The sequence below is a fragment of the Lynx canadensis genome, chromosome D2 (genome assembly GCF_007474595.2).
Source record: "Lynx canadensis isolate LIC74 chromosome D2, mLynCan4.pri.v2, whole genome shotgun sequence".
Classification (NCBI taxonomy): domain Eukaryota; kingdom Metazoa; phylum Chordata; class Mammalia; order Carnivora; family Felidae; genus Lynx; species Lynx canadensis.
The window spans coordinates 1,287,426-1,311,287 of record NC_044313.2 but is presented as its reverse complement, the minus strand read 5'-3'; the positions used below and the strand labels follow the sequence as shown (position 1 = coordinate 1,311,287).

General features: G+C 57.6%; 1 protein-coding gene across 7 annotated transcripts in view; it reads left to right on the top strand.

Annotated features, from left to right (window-relative positions):
• JAKMIP3 (Janus kinase and microtubule interacting protein 3) overlaps window positions 1-23,862 on the top strand; it is a 113,166-nt gene that overhangs the window by 31,081 nt on the left and 58,223 nt on the right. For all 7 annotated transcript variants that reach the window (XM_030334102.2, XM_030334101.2, XM_030334100.2 and 4 more), the window contains exon 2: window positions 16,784-17,032. In XM_030334102.2, the coding sequence (XP_030189962.1) occupies window positions 16,898-17,032 (135 nt within the window). In that variant the 5' untranslated portion in view covers window positions 16,784-16,897. The remainder of the gene's footprint in view (window positions 1-16,783; window positions 17,033-23,862) is intronic.

The window sequence follows — 23,862 nt, the reverse complement described above, 5'->3', positions numbered from 1 at the left end:
AGAAATATAACTGATAAACATAATTGATTTTTCTCTTTGACCTTTATTCTGTTAACTTGCTAAACTCCCGTGTTCCAGGTACATTCTTTGGGATTTTCTACATAGGTGATGAGGTCACATGTGAGCAAAAATTATTTCTTTGCTTCCATTTTTTATGCCTTGAGATCTTTTCCTAGCTCACCGTTGGATGGAAGTGTTGAGCAGTGTGTACAGGTGTTTTGCCTTGTTCTGTATCTTAGGGGAAAGGCAGTGAGTCTTTCACTATGAAGTATGGCGTTAGCGGCAGTGTTCTTATAGACACTTCAAGTTGAGGAGGCTTCCTTTTATGACTATTTTGCTACACGTTTTTATTGTGAACGGATCTTTGAATTTTGTCAAAAGGCTTTTGTGCATCTTTCGAGATAATTATGTTTTCATTTCAGTGTATTAATATGGTGAATTAAAGGGACTCATTTAAAAATATTAAACGAATTTTTGCATTCCTTATACATGCTCCATTTGATCCCATTGTATTATTGCTGAATACAGTGGGACTATTTTTTTATATATATTTATTTTTGCTGAATTTGAGTGGCTATTTTTGTTAGGTATTTTTGCATCCACCTTAATGAGGGACATTTTCTTGTGATGCCTTTGTGTCGTTTGGATATCAGAATAAGGTTGGCCTCATAAGAAAAGTTCTAGAAGAATTGAGTAGAACTGTTGTTGTTCTTCCTTGAATGTTTGCTAGAATTCACCAGTGCATACGTCTCTGCCTAGGATTTTCCTTGTTGGAAGATTTTACTACAAATTCAGTTTCTTTAATGGATAAAATGTTACTCAAGTTATGAGTGAGCTTTGTTAGTTTGTGTCTTTCAAGGAATTTACCCATTTCATTTGTAAATCTTTTGATGTCTGTAGGACATGTAGTGATGTCCCCTTGTTGATTCTTGATATTGTAATTTAGGTCTTCATTTTTTTTTCAGATCAGTCTTTCCAGAGGTTTATCAGTATTATTGATATTTTCAAAACACCGGCTTTTAGTTTTATTGATTTCTCTTATTGTTTTTGTTTTCAAATTTATTAATTTCTACTAACATCTTTATTGTTTCTATTCTGCTTATCTTACATTTACTTTATTATTTGTTTTCTGTGTTCTTAAGATGGAGGCTTAGACTAGGATTATATTATGATTGGAGACCTTCCTCATTCCCAGTATGAGCACTTACTGTCCTTAGCGCCCTCCCAGTACCACTCTGGTTATGCTCTGCAAATTCTGGTGTTTGTGCTTTTATTTCCATTCAGTTCAAAACATGTTTCTAATTTATTTCGAATTTCCTTGTTCACCTATGGGTTATTTAAAAGTGTGCTTAAATTGCCAAGTATTTAAATTTTCTCTTGATATCTATTACTTATTTATAGCTCATTTTTGGGGGAGGGGGCAGAGAACATCAGTTGGATCATTTCAACTATTTTAACTTTGATGAGATTTGTTTTATTGCACAGCACGTAGTGTGTTTTGATGAATATCTTATGTGCACCTGAAAATGCTGCATATTCTGGTGTTGGATGATGTACCCTACAAATGTCAATTGGGTCGAATTTGTTGATACTGTTTTTTAAATCTCTTATATCCTTAACTGATCTTTTATGTTCTTCTTTCACCGCTTGCTGAGAGGTGAGTGTTGCAGCCTCCAATTCTAGCTGTGAGAATTCCTATTTCTACTTGCATTTCTGTTGTTTTTTGTTTAAAGTATTTTTGAGGTTCTCTTTGATTGCTGTGTCCTCTTGATCCATCAATTCCTTTTTCATTATGTAATGTCCTTCTTAATCCCTGGTAATGTTCCTTGCTCTGAAATCTCCGTGATTTAGCATTAATGTAGTCACTTCAGTTTCTTTTGATTAGAGTTTGCATGATATAACTTTTTCTGTCCTTTGACTTTTTTTTTAAATTTTTTTTTTTTCAACGTTTATTTATTTTTTTGGGACAGAGAGAGACAGAGCATGAACGGGGGAGGGGCAGAGAGAGAGGGAGACACAGAATCGGAAACAGGCTCCAGGCTCTGAGCAGTCAGCACAGAGCCCGACGCGGGGCTCGAACTCACGGACCGCGAGATCGTGACCTGGCTGAAGTCGGACGCTTAACCGACTGCGCCACCCAGGCGCCCCTGTCCTTTGACTTTTAACTGATCTATGCCTTTATATTTAAAGTGAGTTTCAGATTGTGTAAAGTTGGTGCTTGCCTTTTTAAAAAAATATCATCTGGAAGTGCCTGCCTTTAAATTGTGTTTTTTAGCCCATCTGCTTGTTGTATTTAATGATATGGCTGGATTCGAATCTAGCTTTTTGCTCTTTATTTTCCATTTGTGTCATCTCTTCCTTGGTCCTCTTTTCTTGACTTCTGAGGGAGTGAGTATTTTTAGGACCCTGTTCACCTATTGCTTATTCATTGCCCTTCTCTTGCAGGGTAATTGTTGATTCTCATGTTAGGGGCTAAACATCGTCTTTAGCTCATCAGTCCTTCTTGATATTCTGCCAGTTCTCATGTAATTAATGACTTTCATTTTCATTTTCTTTCCCATTTTTTTGTATCGTTTTCAGGTATTTTAATTCTGTGTTCGCTGTGCTCTACACTTGCACTTCCTGGTTTTGCTTTAGCTCATTTGTTATCTTTTAAAGGGATGAAAAATAGGGGTGCCTGGGTGGCTCAGTCGGTTAAGTGACCGACTTCAGCTCAGGTCATGATCTTGCAGTTTGTGAGTTCGAGTCCCATGTCCGGCTCTGTGTTGACAGCTAGGAGCCTGGAGCCTGCTTTGGATTCTGTGGCTGCCTCTCTCTCTGCCCCTTCCCTGCTCGTGCTCTGTCTCTCTCTCTCCCTCTCAAAAATAAATAAACGTTAAAAAAAATTTAAAGGGATGAAAACTAAGAAAAGAGCCTGCTCTCCACACCCTCATCGTCACCACTGTGAGCGTGCTTCCATTCTCTGTGTGCATCAGTTTCCAGCTTGAGAACATCTCTTCTGCCTGTAGAACTGCCTCCAACATTTTTTTGTAGCACAGATCTTTTGCCAATAAATCCTTTCAACTCTTGTTCTTCTGCAAAAGTCTATTTCTCCTTCTTTTTGGTAACAGATTTAATAATATGTAAGTCACCCACTTAAAGTGTGAATTCACGGGGTTTTAGTGTATTCACAGAATTTTGCAGCTATCACCACAGATTTAGAACATTTCTGTCACCCCAGATAGAAGCCCTGGACCATTAGCCGTCACTTCTCACTTCCCCTGTCCTAAGCCTGCAGCAACCACTCATCTGCTTGCTTTTTCTATAGGTTTGCCTTTTCTGGCCATTTCACACAATGTAATCATAGAGCATGTGACCTTTTCTGTCTGGCCTCTTTCATGTAGGGCCACGCTTTCCAGGCGCGTCTATACTAGCCTGTACTGCTACCGTATTCCTACTCACTGCTGGGTGGTGGGCCATCGTATGGCTATGCCGTGTTTTATTGTCCGTCTACCAGTTGGTGGACATTGGTGCTGTTCCCACTTTCTGGCCGTTACGAGTAACGCTGCAGTGACCTTCGCGGTGCGTTCGTGTGGCACATCCCCGGGAGGAGAATTGCTGGGCCACATGGTGTTTAACTGCGTGAGGAAAACGCACCATTGTACGTCCCCACCAACGGTGCACAAGGGTTCCAATTTACCCATGTCCTCATTTGTTCTTTTCTGGGTTTTAAAAAATATTTACTTAAAAAAACTTCTTATGGTGGCCGTGTTAATGGACGTGAGGTGGTCGGCTCCTTCATCCCCACGAGGTATTTTTGCCGAGTCTAGAATTCGGGTTTCATGGGTGTTTTTGTTTTGTTTTGTCTTTCTGGCTCTTTGAGCCACGGCCCCATCATCTTCTAGCTAGTTCTCGCCTCGTCCCTCTGCGTGTCGTGTGCTCTCCTCCCTTCATTCTGTTCCAGGTTGTTTCTTTAGTTATGGTTTTCGTCAGTTTGACTCCCGTGTCTACATTTCTCTTTGCCGTTTGAGGATCTGTGAGCTCCGAGTCCGTAAGTTGTTGTGTTTCACTAATTTTGAAGAATCCTCTGTTGTTTCCTTTCTTTATGTTTTCCTTCTCCCTGTTTTCTCTTTGCACTCTGGGAGTCCACCCCCACCTCTTCCAGGCTTCTTGATGTTGCCTGGCCCTGTTAGAGACTCTGTTTTCTTTCTTCTCCTGGGTTTCACATCAGACAGTGTCCTGTCTTCAAGTTCACGGAGTCCTTCCATTGCCAAGTGCGTTCCTCTAATTCTCACCTCTGATGTCATGACCCTTGTTTCTAATGACTGCGTTTGAGCCTCTCTTGTAGTTTCCATTTCCTTGCTGGGTCTCCGTCTTTTCCTTTAGACCCTCGGGCATATACGTTACTTAAATGTCCTGTCCAGTAGCAGCAACAACTCAGCATCTCTGAATCTGGTTCTTCTGATTGCTTGACAATGGGTGGTTTTCCTTGTTTTTTTGTTTTGTTTTGTTTTTTGTTTCCCTTTTTCTGTGTCTTGTAATTTTTTTGTTGAATGTCAGACATTGTAGAAGAACAGTAGAAGGTATCTATCTGCGGAAAATGATATTTAAAAAAAAATTTTTTTTTATTAACGTTTATTTATTTTTGAGACAGAGAGAGACACAGCATGAACGGGGAGGGTCAGAGAGAGGGAGACACAGAATCCGAAACAGGCTCCAGGTTCTGAGCTGTCAGCACAGAGCCCGACGCGGGGCTCGAACTCCCGGACCGCGAGATCAAGACCTGAGCCGAAGCCGGGCACTTAACCGACTGAGCTACCCAGGCGCCCCCGGAAAATATATTTAGCACAGATGTGGACACATCTCTCCTTGTGTCGGTGTGCGGGCTGGAATGAAGGCAGGGAGTAGTTGAGCCGGCTTAGGGGCTTGTAGCCTGTCCTTAGGCCAGCCCAGCGCGGGGTTGAGACTCGTCATGGCGGGCTGCCCACACACTGTGCTGGGGGTCTCTTCCGTGCTCCTGCTGCACCTAGCCCCCGCACCCCCTGCACCCCCGTACCATGCAGGGGCTCCTTCTGCAGCCTTGCCCCTCTCCCAGCTTGACTGCGGCTGCTTGTTCCTTGGCGTGAGGCTTGTTTTGAGGAAAGGGGATCTCAGTTTCTTCTGGTGCAGCCTTAGGTCAGTCAAGGCATATGCACCTGAACTTGGGTAGTTGGCCTTGTAAGGGTCCCTGCCTTCCTCCGCAGCGGCCAAGCTCTGCTCTGTTTCAGTGCGGGACTCCGAGCCCCAGTGCCTCCGTCTTCCTCCCCAGGGGCAGGTGTTTGGGGCTTCGACTCTGACCGTAGAGGCAGAGATTTTTTCCTAGTGCCTGGAGCAGGAAGGAAGGAGGGAATCTTACTTTCGTCCTGAGCCCAGGGACCCTGCGGACAAGAGGCTTTGCTGCCCTTGTCCCGGTGGCTTATGGCTTTTGCTCTGTGTGCAGGACGGGTTCTGGGGGTGGGGAGAGCCCCGTACCTGTCCCAGGCGGCAGGCGGCCTCTTGCATATCTGCACCGGGGGGGGGAGCCCCTCCAGCCTCTGCCCTGCCCTCAACCTCTCTCGTGTCTGGACTCCAGCGATTCCAAACTGACCTGCCACGTGCAGCCCTTAGAATTGTGTTAAAATTGGAGCTGATTTCTTCCCACTTCTTTCTCCTGTGCTCCGCCTGATCATGCGCCCGTCGCCCCTCAGGGGGGCTGGTCACCATTTGGAATCTGGTGCTTCGGTTGCCTTGGGACCTCAACTCTTTCATGGGCTCAAGGAAAGACAGGGTTTTGTTTATGGGCGAGACGTTCTTTTGCGATTTCCTACATCTTAAGCAGAGGAGGTTTCTTTGTGATTTTGAAACCCCTTTTTCCCTTCTTTGTAAATTATCTCTTTTGATAGTTACCCATTTATCTTGTGAGATCTTAGTGTTTTTATTATTGAGTTTCACAGTCTTCTAATATAGTAAAGATATTAACTTTTTAATTGGATTTACTGCAAATACTCTTTCAGTGCATTTTTAGCTTAATTGCACGCCATCTGTAATAAAGAAACGTAAATTTTTAATGTGGTGGAATCTGTCGGCTTTCCCTTTTGTGAATTCCTTTTATCTTCTCTAAGCCCAGGAAGGCCTCTCTCTCCAGAGATTTGAGAAATGCTCATTTCTCCTTTCCCTGCTTTGATTTTCATCCTCAGCACTCTTTAATCCACTTAGAGTTCCATTGGGCGGGCAGTATTCCATACATCTATTATTATTATTTTTTTTTTTTTTACAATTAGCCAGCTAATCGCCTGGTGTTTTTAGGTGACGTTCTTCTCCTTACCGTGGAACGTGACGTATGTGGGAGAGAATGTGGGGCCTGTTTCTGAATGGGGTGATCTTTCTCAGTCGTGAGGTTGGGGTTTTTCCTGCTTAGCAAAAGGACACGGTTTTGACCAGGGAAACTGTTTTCTGTTACAGAGTTTGCCGTGTCTCTGCCAGGCTCTCTCCGGACACCTCGGTCTGAGGGTGTCTCAGCTGTCACTGGGCGGGCCCATTTTCCTTCCCTGCCGCAGCCCTGGGGCCGGCCACTGGGCTTTAGGACCCACGTTTAACCGTGGGCCTCCGAGTTGTAATGGACAAATACACACGTGTACCCTGAGCGTGAACAGGGTGTCGTGAGACCCTCCAGGCCCGAGGTCAGGCACGCACCCCAGCGCCCCATCCCTCCGACCGGACGTGGAGTGGCCGCCAGGTTGTCTCGAACGGGCCCCGAGGTGCCCGGTTCCCAGGGCCCTCCTCCTGCTGTCGCGCCTCCCGTCTCCCGCTCGCGCTTGTGGCCCGGGGGATGGGGGCGGCGTCCTGGGAGCAGCCAAGGAAGGGGAGACGCGGGCCTGGCTTGCAGGGGTCACCATGGGGGGCTGCTGCGTGGCTCCAGCCCCACCTCGGGCACCAGTCTCTGTATTAACCTTCTGTGGCTGCCGGCGCGAATTGCCACAAGTCTAGGAGCTTAAAGCAGCACGGACCCGCTACGTCGTGGTTCTTCAGCCCGATGTCTGGCGGGGGCTGAGCTGGAGCGTGGCAGGCGGCTCTCCTGTCTGGAGGCTCCGGGGCCCGTGTCCTTGCTCACTCGCTCGTTAGTGGCGCTCATTATCTTGCTCATTATCGAGTGCAGGCTCGATTTCCTCATGCTTGGGACCTGCAGGCCCCTCGCCCCTGGCTTGCGGTGTCTTCTCCCGCGTCCAGGCCAGCGGCTCGGCCCGCGTCTTTCTCAGGCGGCGCCCCTGGGGTCCCGTGGGCCTGGATTGGACCACAGACCCCATCCCGGGGTCTTGGCCTCCCCCTTGTCGCATAAAGAAACACGTTCACAGGTTCCAGGACTAGGATGCGGCCGATATCGGGGGACCAAGCATTTGCTGTCCTGGCGGAGTGCTCCCTGGGTGTTCACAACCTGACCGCGGACCCTGTTTCCTCAATTAACACAGTTCTTCTGCTGGGATGGAATAGTCCGGTTTCTAAGACATCTTGTATTCAAAAAAAACATCCTGCAACAAATTATTTCCGTGGATAAAATGGCAGGGAGCTGAAAATTTCAGATTTATGGTAACCACGTAAATTGTCTACAAAACCTCACTAATAAAGGAACTTCGTCACTGTAGGTATATTTGTAATGGACAAATACACAATACATACTGGCTAATCGAGACAGACAAAATCAAGCTTAAATGTAAGCCGCGTCAATAGTAGGTTCCGGGACCTTCCGGGTAAAATGCAGGTCCCGTTACAAGCGGCAGCAGCACTTGCTGAGCTCCGGCCACACACCCGCAGCTGCTCGTGTCTCTGGGCTGTTTGCTACGTGGCCTGCTGTCTGCGTCGGGAACGTGGGGGCTCGTGCGTCCCCAGCAACTGTCCCCCGAGGAGAGAGGTCAGGAAGTAGGTGTTTCTAGACGTCGTCCTGAGCACTTTCCTTTTTCCCAGAAGAGCTGTTTTGGGAGTCAGACCCCTGTCGATGCGGGGCGGGGCTGTGCTGTGTGCCTGTGTGGACACGGCTGCCTCCCGGCGTGGGGTCAGGGTCACCTTGTCCTTCCCATTCCTGGGCTCCATCAGACCCCCGCACACACACACGCAATTAAAACTATAGGCTGACTGTACTTAAACAATCTGCTCTCTCTCTGCTGCACACCAACACTCATTCCAACCATTACAGCGTTTTCCCCTAAATTATATTTGCAAAACCCTCGCTCTGAGGTGGGTTCCGTGAACACAGTGGTTCCCGAATTCCCCTCCTGGCGGGGACGGGGTCGCTGGCACTGACCTTGTCCTGCCACCGTTAAATTCCCCAAGAGCGATGGGGCAGGGAGGCCGTGCAGCCGCTGTCCTTGGGCGTTGGGCCCCGGCTGCGCGCAGGTCTTTTCCCCGCGTGCGGTGCTGTCCCGGGTCACACACGCGTGCTGCCCCGCTTCTGAGCTGCGGGCCTGGTGCTGGACCGCTGTCTGTCCTGACTCAGTCCCTGTCTTTCCTTAACGCCCTTGGAGGGCCGTGGCCCCTGATGAGCCGCGCTGTTGTTCACGCACAGTGTAGGACTAGTCGTGGGATCAGAGAGGCCTTCTGTTTGGATATGTGGTCCTCGTGAGCTGAGGAGTCTCAGTGGACCCTGTGACGCTTCCCTGACACCAGGGGACCCGGGAGGCGGGGCACAGCAGGCCTCGCTGAGGCCCCGTGCTAAGGGCCAGGCCTGATGTCTGCTTGAGGCAGTGAAACGCAAACCCTTTGGAAATGGGTAAACCCCCCTCCAGACCTCAGGTGAACTCCCAGGAGGCCTGGGAAAGCTCACCGGAACTCCGGCTGCATGCTCTGGGAGGGAGAGTGGGGGAGGCTGCTTTTGTCCCTCCGTCTGTCAGTCGGCCTTCTCGCCTACCTGAAGATCGTCCTTCACGTTACGTGTTTCGATCAACTGTTTCCTGTCCATCTGTGCCAGGGCCGCGAGAAGGAGCAACCTGACTCTCGGGTTGGTGTCCGGGGCTGCTCCTCCGACGTAGCGACTGCCTTGTTTCAGGCCATTTTGCTCTTGGCCTCCAGCTCGGGCTGGGGGCTCAGGAGCTGGGTCCCATCCTCAGCCGAGGCCTCCTGAGGGGTCCCGAGCTGAGCGGCGACCCCAGACCACAGCCGCTGTCCTCCGATGGGCTCGGGCGTTAACACACACACGGAGGAGCACCCCAGACGCCGAGCTTTCAACCCCACGCTGCAGCTCAGTGGCTACCTGGTTTGAGAGCCACAGAAGCTGTCCGTGAGGACAAAGATAGAAAAGATTTCAGTGTTTCGCTTAAACTCTTCCTGTATGTGGGGTGATGAATGCAGGAAGCCAGTGTGATGGGACCAGATGCCATCTGCCGACGGGGGGGGGGGTCCCCTGGCCCAGGTTTCTGGGGGGGAGCCAGGCCCAGAGGCAGTGCTGCAGGTGAGGACAGTTTCCTCAAACAGGCGGTCGGCTCCCACGATCATCTCCTGTAACATCTGCGTCCTCTATCCTGGGAGGTGAGCTGGCAAATTTTAAGTCACACTTGTGACTTAAATTATAACCACTTATATTGTTATTATTATGATAATCATTATTATTATACGAAGGTAAACACAAGCGTAAGATTTTTCCTTTGATGGAGAAAGCCTTCCACCTCCAGGAAGGCAGGGTAAACCCAGTTTCTCCTAGCCCTCCCATCAGTACGATGAAGCACTCTGGATATTGGATCTAGAACAAACATAAGAAGAAGGTGGAGAAGGAGGTCCACTAGGGACCCGGGGACCAGGAAGACAGTGGCGAGGGCGGAAGGGCCTGGAGGAGCCTGCCGCCTTCGCCGAAGGGCCAGGAGAGCAGCCTGGTAGCACTTCACTGAGGGGGACGCGCAGACGGCAGACGAGCACGGACAGGTGTCAGTCACGATTAGGAAAAGCAAAGGAAAACCACGGTGAGGTCGTGCCTGGCAAAATGCTGAAATCGAATACAGTGGCACCGAATGCGGGCGAGGAAGCAGGGGAGCCGCGTCCCGCACGCGCTGGGGGTGCGGCCCCTGCGGAGCGCGGCGTGGCGGCTTCTCTGACACCTCATCGCTCAGCCACCACGCGGCCCAGAAACGGCGCTGGCGAGCGTTTGTATCGGAGGAACGAAGACTGTTCCTCAGTCACCCGCAGGTGCACCTGTACAGCAGCGATGTTAGCGGCGGCCACCCCGCGAACGCCCGGACGTCCTGCGGTGGGCGAGCCGTGACACCCGCCACGGCGGGTCCGCGCCGGGAACACCGCACCGCGGTAAACACAGGGAGCCAGGGCTGCACGCGGTGGGTCCCCGCAAGGCCCCCTGCCGCACGCTTGCGTTTCTGTCACATTCTTGACGTGCAAGACAGAGACGGAAGGCAGGTTCGTGGTTGTCGGGCGAGGAGGGCAAAGGCGGGCGCAGGCTCCCCGGGTGGCACCGGGAGTCCTGTGCACACACTTCGGAGTCAGTGTCCTGGGGCCGTGCCGTTGTCACCTGGGGGCGGTCTGCTCCTGCCCTTGCCGTCAGGGAAGGTCCCACCCTGTGACCTCACGTGGCACGCTTGGACTCTTGACCTCTGCGCCTGGCTTCTAGAAGACACACTTCCGGATGGAGCGGAGGCCTCAGCCTCTGTGTCCCGACAGCGCGGTCTTGTGCAGCCCCGTGGTCGTCGGTGGGAAAGACCCCGGCGTGCCTGTGTGTCCGCCGTCCCAGGGTCGGTGCCGACGGGGGGTCGGCTTCTTCCCCGCCGGCACCCAGGCCCCGAGTGCTGCTCCCCTCCTCCCGAGGCCTGTCCCCACCCCCGCTCCAGTCGCTCTCCTGCCCCACCGACGCGACTGCCTCCCCGTCCGCTTGTGGACCCGGTTCTTGTGTCAGCACTTGCTCCCAGACGTGCCTGCGGCCAGTTGACTGCGCTCTGGGTGTCTCTTTTCCGGAACAAGTGCGTTTTGATGGGAGAGGGGTGTGGAGTGGTGGCCCACCTTCTGCCGGGCTCCCCGTGAGGGTCCTGCCTGGAGAGGGGCCCCCCACCGACACCCCACGTATGCCCGACGCGTGGCCTCGGCCTTTGCCCACTCTCCTCCCAGATGCACTGCCCGACACGGGCCCTTGTCCGACTGCCAACAGGGAGCACAGGCTGTACTCGGAGGGTCCCTGTGGATTTGACAAGTGTCTCCCACCCCCCCTCCCTTTCCCCTGCCTTGGATTTCCGTGGAAATAAGGCTTAGGAACATCAGATTATCCTTTCTTCTCCGTAGATAAAATCTTTAACCTGGAAAGGATCTGGGTCAGATACTATCAACTTTACAAGGTCGAAACCCCTTTACGACCCAGGAGACTTGCAAATTAAATGGGGCCTTGCCCTGAGCGGTTCGCAGGCAGGCGGTCTTACTGCCATCAGGGACCCTCTCCCTACACGGTGCAGTGAGGACAGGAGCCTGGGCTCCGCGGGGGAGAAACCCTGGAGGCCAGCAGGGACCTGCTGGGGAGCGGCGCTGACCTACCCACTTCCTGGTTAGCGGCTCCGGTTGGCGGTCGGGGCAAGCGCGTTCATCGACTGTAGAGCTTTGACTCCTTCTAAACCCTCTGAACACACAACCGCTAACAGCGAGAGCAGAGGGAGCTCCTGACCCCGAAACAAAGGTGGGCGGACTGCACTGTTAATCTACTCGTGTAGCGACTTCCTGAAAAAGTGTGACCCGCATGGCTGGAGGCAGTGGGCATCGGGTCGGTGCGTGAGCCTGAGGCTTGGACGTGACCCTGCTCCCCCCTTCCTCCCACACACCTGGGTCTCCCGAGCAGGTTGGTGACACTTATGGGGGGGAGGCGCAAATTCAATCCAGAAAATATTTGAAATGCCCAGTGTTGTGCATTTTAGGGAGCTGGCTCCCCCTTGGGCTGTTGCTGCTGGGTCCCTCCACACCCCTGCCCCCCACCTGCACGCTGACCTGGTGACTGAGCTCTGCCGACAGGAGGCCCGAGGCCTGACCATCAGGGTTGTTCACATCTGTGGTTCAAGCAGTGTTGACCGTGGCCCCGTGGAGACGACACTCCCACCCACCCATGACCTGGTGGGTGGGGGGCTGGTGCAGCCTGCTCTGACCAAACCCTCCACCCCCAGCCCCCGCTTGCAGAGGCCAGTGATTCTCCCAGGCAGGGGTGAGCACTAGGGCGAAAGCATCCAGCAAAGCTCAGGGGCCTCCCAAGGCCTGGTGTCCCCCTCCAGCCACCTCTTCTGTCTGCCAGGGTGACAGGAAAGATGTGGGATCCGTGACCTGGACACAATGGTTATAGCCAAGGCTTTACTGGGTGTGGGCACGGGGGGCAAAGCCACGGGGCATACAGAAGCACATAAGACAGAACAGGGGACCCTGGACACCCTCGGTGCCACTTGTCCGTCCCCTGCAGGAGCCTGTCCCCCAACATAGACGGCGGGTGTCTCGGGGGCCGGATGCTTCCTTCCACCAAGCCCTCATCCCGTGCAGGCTTCAAGCTGATATCATCAGCACAAGTAGGACTTGGGGTAAGGCGGGAAAACCGCTCTCCTTCGCCTCGGCAGTGATCTCATCAAGTGCTCCCGGAGGAGGGTGCAGCCTGGGCTGGAAGGAGGAGCCCGTCCGAAATCCCTGCCTGGGGTGTGCGTGAACAGGGCCCGCCAGGTGCCCTCGGAGGACCCGGGGGCGGGGGGGGGGTGTTTCTTCTGTTCCCACTCATTTCCACAAATAATAAAGTCAACACGTTTACCACTGTGTCCCCAGATCGGTGTCGGAGAAAGATACTCACGCTGCCTTTGGGGAGATGTCAGGGAGGGCTCGAGACCCCTGGCTGCATCGAAAACTGTCGGGGCAGGGTGGCCAGTACCGAGAGGAGCAGTTCAGCCCCCAGGGGCTGGGGGGCGGCGGGCAGGAGCCCTGAGCCCAGGCCAGAGCAATCAGTCTGTGTTGAGCTGTGTGGGAGCGTGTTCCAAGCAGAGCAAACGGCATGGTGGGCGGAGGGCGCGGGGCAGGGAGGGGAGGGGCCCGTGCCGCCTCAGGGCGTGGGGCAGGTGTCTGTCTGGAACCCGAGCGCGGGGTGTCTCCCTCTTTAGACACCTGGTGACGCTGGCTGTCTATCCAGGAAAGGCCTGCGCGGTTTCATGGTAAAACACGTAACACACAATGAACCCATTTAGAGAGAACAGTGAGTAAAGAATTGTTGGGGTGGAAGGCAGCCTTGGCAAATTGTCCAGGAGATTGGGGGTTCACTGGAATCTGGGGCGGGCAGCAGGGAGACATGCAGGGTCTTGACCGAGCGAGGGGGAGGCCAGGGCTGTCACCCGAGACTGGGGTCCCTCTTGGGGCGTCGAGGACACAAAAGACACAACCAGGCCAGAGAACGGGAGGAGGAAGGGTTTTGTTTGCAGCAAGTGACGAGACCGCGGGATCCTGCCCAAAGCAGCGTCTCCCCGAACAGCAAACCCGGGGAGGGGTTCACCCGAGGGGCTAACGCTCGCCGAGGGGCTTGCGCGCAGGGGCTCCGGGACGGCGCGGCACAGCGGCAAAAGTCCGGAGGCGACGGAGTCCGGGCCGGGGTCACGAGGCCGGCCTGGGGCAGCTCCGCCGGGGCCTGGGTGCCCAGGCGGGTTGAGATCCTGCAGAGGTCGCCCCGGAGGGCGCGTCCGGCCAGACTTCACCTCCAGACCGGCTCTGGGGGTCGCGCCTCCGATGAGCCGTCCCTCGTGTGACTAGGTTGCCTCCTGCCTGATGGCGGCTGCTCGTCCTTCTTCCTGCTTTCCCAAGGCGGCCGGGGCCTGAGATGACTTTTCTTCCTCTTCTTTCTTCTTTTTTTTTTTTTTTTTTTCAAGCAGGCTTCATGCCCAGCGTGGAGCCCGATGTGGGGCTTGAACTCAGAACCCTGAGATCAAGACCTGAGCTGAAATCAAGAGTCAGATGCGTAACTGAGTGAGCCCCCCAGGCACCCGTGAAATGACTTTTCCCGTGTCCGGAAAGCTGCGTCTGTCTGTCTTTCCAGGCCCCTCGACCCTCTCTGCCCACAGGGCCAGGCTGTGTCTTGAAATGGTGGCGTGGGAGTCACTGCAGAGAACAGCCTGGAGAGAACGTAGGGAGGGTGGTCAGGAGGCCCGGGTCTGGGGGACACGCCGACACTGGTCCCGGGACACAGGGGCTCTGCTCGCAGAGGGCCGTGGGCTGAAGACACCAAGCCCTTGACCCAAAGCACCAGGCCAGCGGGTCCCAAAGGATGTCCCCGGGCCAGGGCGTTTAAGAGCTTCAGCAGGTGCCCGGGACCAGCATCGCACCCCAGGTGAGGCGTCCAGGACATGTCACCGAGGCAGGCAGAATGCTGTCACTGGGTGTGTGAAGAGCAGAGTCCTTTTTCCATCATTTTCTCAAGCGTGATGGGTTTTGGGGTCAAGGCAGCTCCTAGGCCTGGGGTCCTGCAGGACCCGTGGACTCGGCCTCCGTGAACGGATGGAGCCTCCCCCCACACCGCTCCCCCCCCCCCGTGGGCCTCCGTCCCCATCAGGTACCCCCACCCAGCTTTCCTTGTGGTGGTTTCCTGCCAGGGATGGCCGGGGCCGGGGCACCCCCAGCCCTCCTCCAGGTCCCTGCTTTTGTTTGTGAACCCCAGCCCTTGTCCTGGTTTGCTTTCCTGCCTGAGCCCTCAGGGTGTGAGCTGCAGGCTTTTTGGCCCAGAACTAGCACAGGTCTAACTGGTCTAACCAGTGGGGCCGGTGTGGGCACAGCAGGTGCCTCACATGCGCCTTCAGGGGCCCTGTTGGCAGCTGGCAGGTGCCTGGAGGTGTGAATTCCACCCAGACCCGGTGTGAATTCCTTCTTGGGGCCCCCTGGCCCCCCAAGCAGGAACTGGGGGGCTTTTCCTCCAGTTTGGATGAGACTTTTAACTTCCTACACGTCCCCTCACCCAAATGGAGCCCCGCCACACCACATCGCTGACCCCACCCGCAAATGGAGCCACACAGGTCAGAGCCGCCGGGACCCTGTAAAGCGGCTCCGTCTGTTTCCCAGAGCAGAGCCGGCGGAAGACAGCTGTTCCGTTGGCTACTTTTTATCCTCCTTCTCTCCACACACCCCGGTGCCCAAGCATCAGGCACCTGCAGCTGTCGGGACGCCCGTGACCACCGCAGTGGCAGCAGCGGAGGGGCGGTGCGCGGATGGGGTGCAGGCCTGCCCTAACCAGCCACAGCAGGAGCCCACGGGTCTCAGCGCCAGCTCTGAAGACTTGAGGGTGTGGGGGGAGAGTGGGAAAGGTCACCACAAGCCGGCAGAAGACCCTTGCACACGGGCTGGAAAATCTGCAAAGCGGTGCCCAGGGGTGACTTAGAAAACACACCCCAAATCGAGAGCCTGGCCTCAGCCCCTCCCCTCCCCTCCCCCAAACAAGCTCTTCACGTGACAGGTGGCTGTGGGCAGGGAGACGTGGGCCAGCCACCGGGCTCGGGCGGGGGGACCACGTGCCTGCTGGCATCTCTTCTGAGACACGGCAAAACACCTTTAAACTCTCGGTCGGCCCTTTTCTCTCCTTCCTCGGGAGGCTGCTGCCCTCCCGAGTCCCTCTTCCGGCTCTGCACCCAGGCCCACTGTGAGCCCCTTCCCTCACCGGCCCCCGCCTCCTAGCGGCCGCCTCTCACCGTTGTGCCGCCCGGGCCCCCTGCACCTCTGGGGCTTTGTACTCATTCTGTGTCTCGGGGCCTCAGGGACCGAGCCGGGAGGGAGGACAGAGGCCGTGGGGACCCGTCTGGAGAGCCTTCCCCGGGAAGTGCCGATAACCCAGCCCGCGCCCAGGCCCCCACTGTGAAAGCTGAACTTCGACGTCATATCCCAGGTTTGGGAGGGACTGTCCCAGCCTGTCAGCTGGAGCGGGTGGTGGGCACGGGGCGTCTCTGGCCCAGGTCACTTGTTTGGACAACTGTTCTGGTGTCTGTAGTGCAGGAAGGAGGCCTCGGGGGCCAGTGACATTCTTGTCCCCACTGTGTGCAGGGGGCTTCCCGGGTAGTAAGTGTGGAGCAGGACTCCAGCCGTGCCTCCTGCTGTTGAGCCCATAGCGTCTGTGCGGTTGGTTGAGGGGCCTGCTTCCCGCACTTGGCGCTGGGGCACCGAGGAGACGCAGCTGCAGGCCCGCGGGGTGGCGGCGGGTGGGCGGCCCAGGGCAGCGCCCCTGCTCCGTGGGCTGGATGAGGGTGTGCGTTCACCCCCTAAGTTGGCTCAGGGTGAGAGTGTACGTCCTCTGGGGCGGAGTTCTTGGGCCCCCTGGGGGGTCTGGGGGTCCCTGCCTCTACGCCTCTGTCTGAGAAGCTCCTGGTTCACACCCACCATCGCCACCAGGATGCCACCCACCCAGGTATGACATTCGGGCCTTGAAGTTGGGTGCCCAGCCTCTTCTTCCAAAGGGGCAGAGAAAGAACTCCTCTCCAGCTCCCCGTTCGTGCCAGGCACTGAGAAGTGCTTTACTTGTGGGGTCCCTGTCAGAGCTGCTGAGCACAGGGCCGAGGGCCTCTGTGGTCTAGGGCTGGGGACCCCGGGTGCGGTCGGGATGGCTTCCTCAGGGCACAAGATGCCAGCCTTGTCCCACCCCCTGCGGCCCAGCTCCCACCAGAGTTGCCTGGCTCCCATCAGTGTCTCGAGACTCCCACCAGGGTCTCGCGGCTCCCACCAGGGTCTCGCGGCTCCCACCAGGGTCACCTGCCTCCCACCAGGGTCTCGAGGCTCCCACCAGGGTCGCAGGAGGCCAGCCTGCTCACCAGGTGTGCTCTCCCTGCAGGTGATGGAGAAAATGTAGCAGATCCACGGTGAGGCGCTACCTGCCCAAGCGTGGTGCGGACAGACCAGCCTAGACGAGCGGCCCCCCCCGGGCCCCCCGTGGGCCACCCTCACCATGTCCAAGAAGGGCACGGGCGGCCGAGGCAAGGGGGACAAGGCGGAGGCCTTCGCTGCACTGCAGGCTGCCAACGAGGAGCTTCGGGCCAAGCTCACCGACATCCAGATTGAGTTGCAGCAGGAGAAGAGCAAGGTGGGCCCCCCACGCCCTGCCCCTCTCACTTCTCCACACCCTCCTGGGCCCTGGGGTCTGCCCGGAGCCGGGCACGGTGGGGTCTCTGCCCAAGTGCCCGCCGGCTCTCTCCAGGCAGCTGGGGTGCACAGACAGCTCGGAGAAGAGCGGGGCAGGGGGTGGGCTGGGGTGAGAGAGGGGACCGTGCCGGGTCGGTGCCGGGGCCGCCAGAGGGACCTCAGCCTGTGGCACCATCCTGGGAAATGTCCCTTCCCCCTGAAGTGGTCACCGTGGAACTGAGCCCACATGTAGCAGGTCTGGCATGTGGATGAAGGAGACAGGCCGGGCTTGCTGTTTCCACGTGCGGTCGGAAACGCGGGGGCGGGCCCGCAGGGGTGGTGGGGCCCAGAGACCACAGTGGGAGGCGCGAGATGGCCCCACCGGACATCAGCACTTGGGGTCCTTGAGGCCCATAGGGAAGGCTGGGGCCGGGGCCTCTGGGAGGAGTGGGGGGGGCTGGTCACAGGGCAGCTCAGTGCCAGGCCAAGCCTGGGTGGTGGGCATCCCACCGGCCCACCGCCCCCCTCTCTGCCATAAGTCTGCCCTCTGCCCTCTCCCCATCCGGGGAGGTTGAGAAGAAAGGATTTGGAGAGAGGCGGGTCTGGAGGGGGACGGTTCTTGCGGGAGGCGGGTGGGGGAGGGGATCAGGTGGTTGGGCCCAGTTGCCTAACGCCTGGGTTACCCGCGCGGGTTAAATCACGAATGCTGTACTATTCCGTGCCATGTGGTAATGACACGAAATTAGATTCAGTGTCCAACCGACTGGTATTAGGACTCGGCCACGCTGCCCATCTGCGTGCTGTCTGCTGGTTCAGCCACGAAGCCTGCGTGACTTCCGGCCAGACTCTTTACAGGAAGAGTGTGTGGCCCACGCCGGGCGCTTACCCTCTGCCTCAGGTCCCTGCTCCGCACTAAGGGGACAGTAGCAGCACCTTCGGTGCCAGGGAGGGACAGCTCGAGGGGCCCAGGATGAGCTTGCCGCTCCGATGCCATCGGCTGCGGTCACAGTGACCACGTGGCCGCTCCCGTGGCGAGGCGTCCTCTGTGGGCCCACAGGAGAGTCGGAGCCCACAGGGGAGCCCGGCGGCATCGACGTCAGCACTGCTCGGGGTCAGGCAGTCACCAGGTCAGCAGGGGCGGCACCGAGAGGCGCGGGCGCACGGCGTGGGTGGAGTCAGGGCCAAGGTGCAGACGTCTGGAGGCCCAGGACCCCGCCTCAGACACCGCTCACGGGTTGTCCGATGGGACGCGGACAGCAAGGCCCTCATCTCACTGGGTGAAAGTGCTCCTCGTCCAATGCGCAGAAGCACCACGTGGAAATCGCCGAGCGGTACTTGCCTCGTGTGCCGACTCTGTGCCCGTTGCCACGGCATTGCCTTCCTGTGCGGTTTTACCAAAACCCACCCATCCCCACAGCCCAGGGGAGCGGGAGGGGGCCGCCTCCTCGCTTGTCAGCGCCCCAGGCCGGCGGGGTCGGAGATCACGCCCTCTCGCTGCCGGGCAAGGGCCCTGGGGCTGGGGCCCTGCCACCATTTATGTTTTGGAACGATGATGTGCCTCTTGGTACAAGATTCGGAAGGAATGGACGAAACGGCCCCGGTGCCCGCTCCGGAGGCCTCGTGTTACAGGCTCCTCGCCGCACGTCCGGGGCCCCTTTCTAACGCAGAGATGACGGCAGAGTGCCGCCCCCGGGTCCTCTCTCTTCACCGCACACAGGCTCCTGGGGGTCCCGCGTGCGGCTCCGGAGCGGCCCCAGCACCCCTTCGCGATCCTGTGCCCGATGTTTGGCCCACACATCCTGGCTGCTTCTGATTTTCGGCTGACGGGGTGCCGTGCAGGGAGCACCCTGTGTGCACGTGTGAGGGTGCTTGCAGAATAAGCTCTCGCAGGTGGGTTTGCTGGGTCCGGCCGTGTGCACGTTTCCAGGGATCACACGGGCGCCCACACCTGTCCCGCCCCACGCAGGTCCGGTGGGTGACACATTCCTCACGCCTCTTTCCAGTTCCCGCCTGCGCTCCCCCGTCTCCCCCAGCAGCCAGTTCAGTAACTCAGGATCCTTCGGCCGGTCTGTCCGCTCAGCCCATCGAGAGGAGCCTCGCTGCAAAAACGCTGCATGTGGGCCGCGAACCACGCACCTCGGTCGTCGTGAAGTGGGGGGTGGAAAACACAGTCCGGTGATCACAACTGTCAATAGCCTCGTCCTCATCAATCCTGAAATCTTTACACGTGCCACAGTTAGTGTCCCTGATGTACCCACGGGACAGATTTGCATAACCAGACCCAGAGGCGGGACTGGCACCTTCTGTCTGGTTTTCGGCATGTTCCAGATGTTCTGGAAGCACCCAGGGAGGAGGGCTTGATTCTGCGCTCACGGTGGAAGTCCAGGGATGGCCACAGGACCCTGTCCTCTTCTGCAAGCCTGCCTGGACGGCGGGAGTCTCACAGAGGCCGTGGAGGCACTGACCCCACCTGCGCACAGCGCCCACCCCTCACCAGGAGTTCCCAGCGCAGCAAAATTCTGGAGGAGAAACATCTCGTTTTGCAGATTGCAGCTGTCATGGTGGAGAAAGTCGCTGGAAGCCTGGAAAGATGCCAGCGAACGTCGCCGCCAGAGCAGAGGACTCTGGGTCTCGGGCCAGCGGTTAATTTGTCACCGAAGGCTGCTTGTGTGAACGGAGACTTGACAGTAAAGAATAAAATGACTCAAATGGAAGCAGGACTGTCCTCCTGCCCGCCCTCTGTCGGGAGACTGAAGCGGGACCATCTCTGGTGAAGAACCTTCTGGAAGGAGGGAGCCAGCTCTGCAGGGAGAGGAGCTCAAAGGGAAGGCCTCACGGGAGCCGCCATGTCCCAGTGAGGGAGACACCAAGGAACAGGAAGGCGGCCGGGCCAGAGGAAGCCAGGCTGGCAGGCACCTGGGGTGCAGTCACCCCACCTGGAAATCGGGGAGGGCCTCTCAGAAGAGGTGGTTTTAGACAGAGACCAGAATGACCAGTAAAGGTGGGTCTGAGGGTGGCTCGCTCTGGGCAGCGGCAGGAAAGGCGGTCCGGAGTTCAGGCCAGGGGGCCGTGCAGGTGGCCATATTGTCTGGACCAGGACACCTGGGAGAGCGGAGGGGTCCTGAAGCAGATCAGGACCTACTAGGAGACCGTGAACTTAGCCTCAGACTCGGCGTGTGCAGTATCCCGGTCACAAGATCAGTGTGTTTGTTACACTAAAGCAGTGAAGGTTGCAGTCTTTCCAAACCCAGTGAGGTGGGGGGGTCTAGAAATACCAAGTGTCCTGCCCGTTTGTGATGAGGAGGGGACATAGCAGGAGGCCAGGCAGGGAAGGGCACGGAATGAGGGCAGGAGGCTGGAGCAGAGGCAGCCCACGGTGCGGGGCTGGGTCCACGGGGAGTGGTGGCATCAGCTCTGTCCACGGAAGGTGTGGGAGTCGACGGCAGGGACTTAACCGCCAAATCCCCAAATCCTGACTGTGTCCACACCTCCTGTGGGAGACAGTCATTCGCTGCTACAGGCCTGGAACCCAGTCCCCGCCACGGTGCCTGAGGGGCTGCAGGGAAGCTTCAGACTTCTCCTCGTCAGGCGAGACTTGGACATAAATCTCACTGGAAATAGAGCCACATGGGACTTTGGAGACAAAAACACGGTAGGAACAAAATAACGAGCCAGAGAAAAAGTGCCTTCTTCATAAAGCTAATAGCTTGAAAGAACAGAGACTAAGACAGAATGTTCCGGAAACTGGCCTAACATGGGGAAGGGCCACAGGCAACCCGCGTGGAACATACGAGGGGTGCATTCAGTCATTCAAAGCAAGGCCTGACTGTGCACCAGCCAGGAAGTGGGCCGTGTAGCCGTGGCACACGTGAAGCGGGCCCTGCTCCCCTGTGGGTCCTCATGCAGACGGCCGAGTCCTCAGCACCCCATATCTGAGGGAACCGCAGACTATTTCCTGGAAATAAGACCGTAGACAAACAAGTCCTTTCCCCGTGGCCCACAAGCAACGAGGCAGCGTCCCAGTGGGACTGTTGATCCATTTAACGTAAAATTCCGTCGACCTCTGAGCAAATTCGTTAAGCAGTATTTGAGAGCCACGAACGTTCATGGCATCAGAAAGGATTACAGCAGCTTCCACCCGTAAATGGGTACGGAGCAGGATCCCAGAGCCCCTGTCAGGAGACGGAGGACTGTTGGTGGCGTGGCCGGTGCCCGTGGGGCCTGCCCAGCACGGTGGCCCGAGCGCAGGACCCCACCTGCCGGCCCGAGGCCGTGCTGCTGCGTATTGGAGCCGTGCCTTTTCTCTGCGGTTTAAGTCAATCACACGAACTCCGCTCCTAACACACACCTCGGTCGCCTGCCTACGCTTCTCCAGCTAAGACTCTAGGTGCACCTCCATTCTGCTCAGGAGGTTGTTGGTGGGAGACTGTGTCCCGACGCCCGGCCGGCTCCATACCGACCCTTCAGGGGAGCGCCCGTCCTGTGAGCACCTGCTCTCTGCCGGGCCTGTGCTGGTCACGGGCCACGAGTGGGCCATCCTCGTGGGGCTGAGGTCTGGCCTGAGCGTGAAGCCGGTCTTGACCCGGGAGGGGAGACGGTCGCGTCCACCAGCGAGGCAACGGCGCGCCTGTAGGCAGTGTGCGCCCTCTGTTTCCAGGGCAGGTCCGAGCCACCGGGATGGCAGGCCGGGCGGGGCCCTCCTGTGCCGGCACCCCCACCTCTGGGAAAGGCTGGCTCGGCCCCGTGTGGGACGCGGAGGTCTCGTCAGTGTCCACCCCCACCCCCCAGCTCCAAGGTTTCTTCGAGGACTTCGGGCAGCACTGAACACAGTTTCTCTCTGAATTAAACTTGAGGATGGCGAGGCCACGTGTGCTCCGTGGCCGGTGGGTCTTGTCGGGGCAGAGCAGTGGGAAAATGAGGAGACACCCTGGGATTCCTCAAGGAAAAGACGCAGAGCCCAGAGAGCAGGGCGGGACCGTCACGGCCACGGAACCGACCACGCCGGCACGGCACGACCGTGACAGACTGGGAGGGAGCGGGAAGCGTAGGGGAACAGGCGCTCTCGTCATCACGGCGGGCGGGCAGAGCGTGAACATCGCAGCCACTGTGTTCGCCCGACCGCACGCCTCCCGCGGACCAAGTGAAGGAGTGATTATGGGATGTTCTCCCGCCATCCCTGGTTTCCTTGGCAACCAGATTCAGCGCGAGGGAGCGGAGGCGCCAAAGCCGCCAAGAACTGGGACAGAAGCCCCGCGTTTGAGTTGGAGACCGCGTGGGAACTTCAGGGCGTTTTACCACGTGAACGGGGTCCACCGGGAAGGCCTGCCACGGAGACCAGCCCGGAGCAGGGAGCCGCCCGGGGCCCGGGCCGTGACTGGAATACCGTTTCCCATAGCAAGAAATCAGGGCGACTGGAGGACAGTCGTGGGCAGGAGGTGAGCACGCGGGCCCGGAACGCTCGGCCCGGTGGACAGCAGACAACCGGGGTCACGGGGCGTCCGAAGGGCTCGGGGCCGCCTCTCACCGGCCGCACACGGGGCGCTCGGGGCGCCAGTAAGGGTGAGGCCAGCAGCGGTTGAAATCGTCAACTGTGTTTAAATCCCTTCTGAGGCCGACGTAGTCCCTTGAAAACTGGGATCCAGCGGGCGTCCCGCAGCGTCGGGGGGACCAGCCACCCCAGATGCAGAAAGCGCTCAGCCCCGGGACTCTGAAAAGGCAAAGCCGCAGCCCCGCTGGCCGAGAGCCCCAGCCACCAGCCCTGCCGCTGAGCCGCCCACAGCGCGCGGCCACGTGAGGCAGACTTTAATGAGGTCCCGGGAGGCGGCGGCCCGTCGGGGGACAGCCGTGGATCTCGGGGAAACGTCTCTACGTGCTTCATTGGTGGAATAACCTTCTCAACAACGCACTATAAAGCTGTCGTGTGTTCCTGAAACAGGCCTGAGTCACGAAGGGCCCCCGGGGCTCAGGGCCACTTTGCTCACTGTGTCCGGTGCTGTGACCCGCTCCTGTGGCCGCTGCGAGGCTGCCGTGAGGCTGTCGCCAGCTTTCCGTCAGCCACCTCTCCCCCACCCGCGTGCTCGGGGCCACGCGCCTCCCCGCCATCCCGCATCTCCAGTAGGGGAGACTCAGACGCCAAGTGGGGAGGAATTCGCGGGCTGCGCGTGGAGGGAGCTTCAGAGGAAGCCCGCTGCGGGAGACAGACGGGGGGCGGACGGCAGAGATGGGGGCCCAGAACCGCAGGCGAGCGAGGCCGCAGACAGTCCCGGGGCGCAGAAGCGTCTCCTGGGAGCGCCCCGTTCTGCTTGTTCCTCTGTCTTCAGCGGCCGGTTCCGCAGCGGCCGTGGCGGGGACGCGGGCGCTGAAGGGACCCCGGCCCCGTTTGCTCCCTGTGAGCCGACCGCTCGCATTCTGAGGCACGCGGGGCAGGGCGCTCCGTGCGGGTCTGGGTGTTCAGCAGGCCCTTCGGGCGCTGGCAGACCGTCCCGGGGCGGTCACGGGCACCGGACGGGAGGGCCCCGTTTTCCCCCAGACGGCTTCGACGGTGGTCAGCACTAAACCCTGAACGTTTCTGGTACTCTCTCCTCCGCCCGCCCTCCCAGCTCCGACCGGCACCTGCTCTGAGTGCAGATTCTTGTTCTTTTCTCTGCTGGTTCCGTCCAGGAGGCCGTTCTGGCTCCACCACGTCCAGGCGCGGGACCTCCGGCACCCGACCCTCGGCGTCCGCACTGCACACTGGGGGCCGTGGCAGCCTCCCACGTGTGCTGACACCGCCCCGGAGTGGGCGCCCCCGAG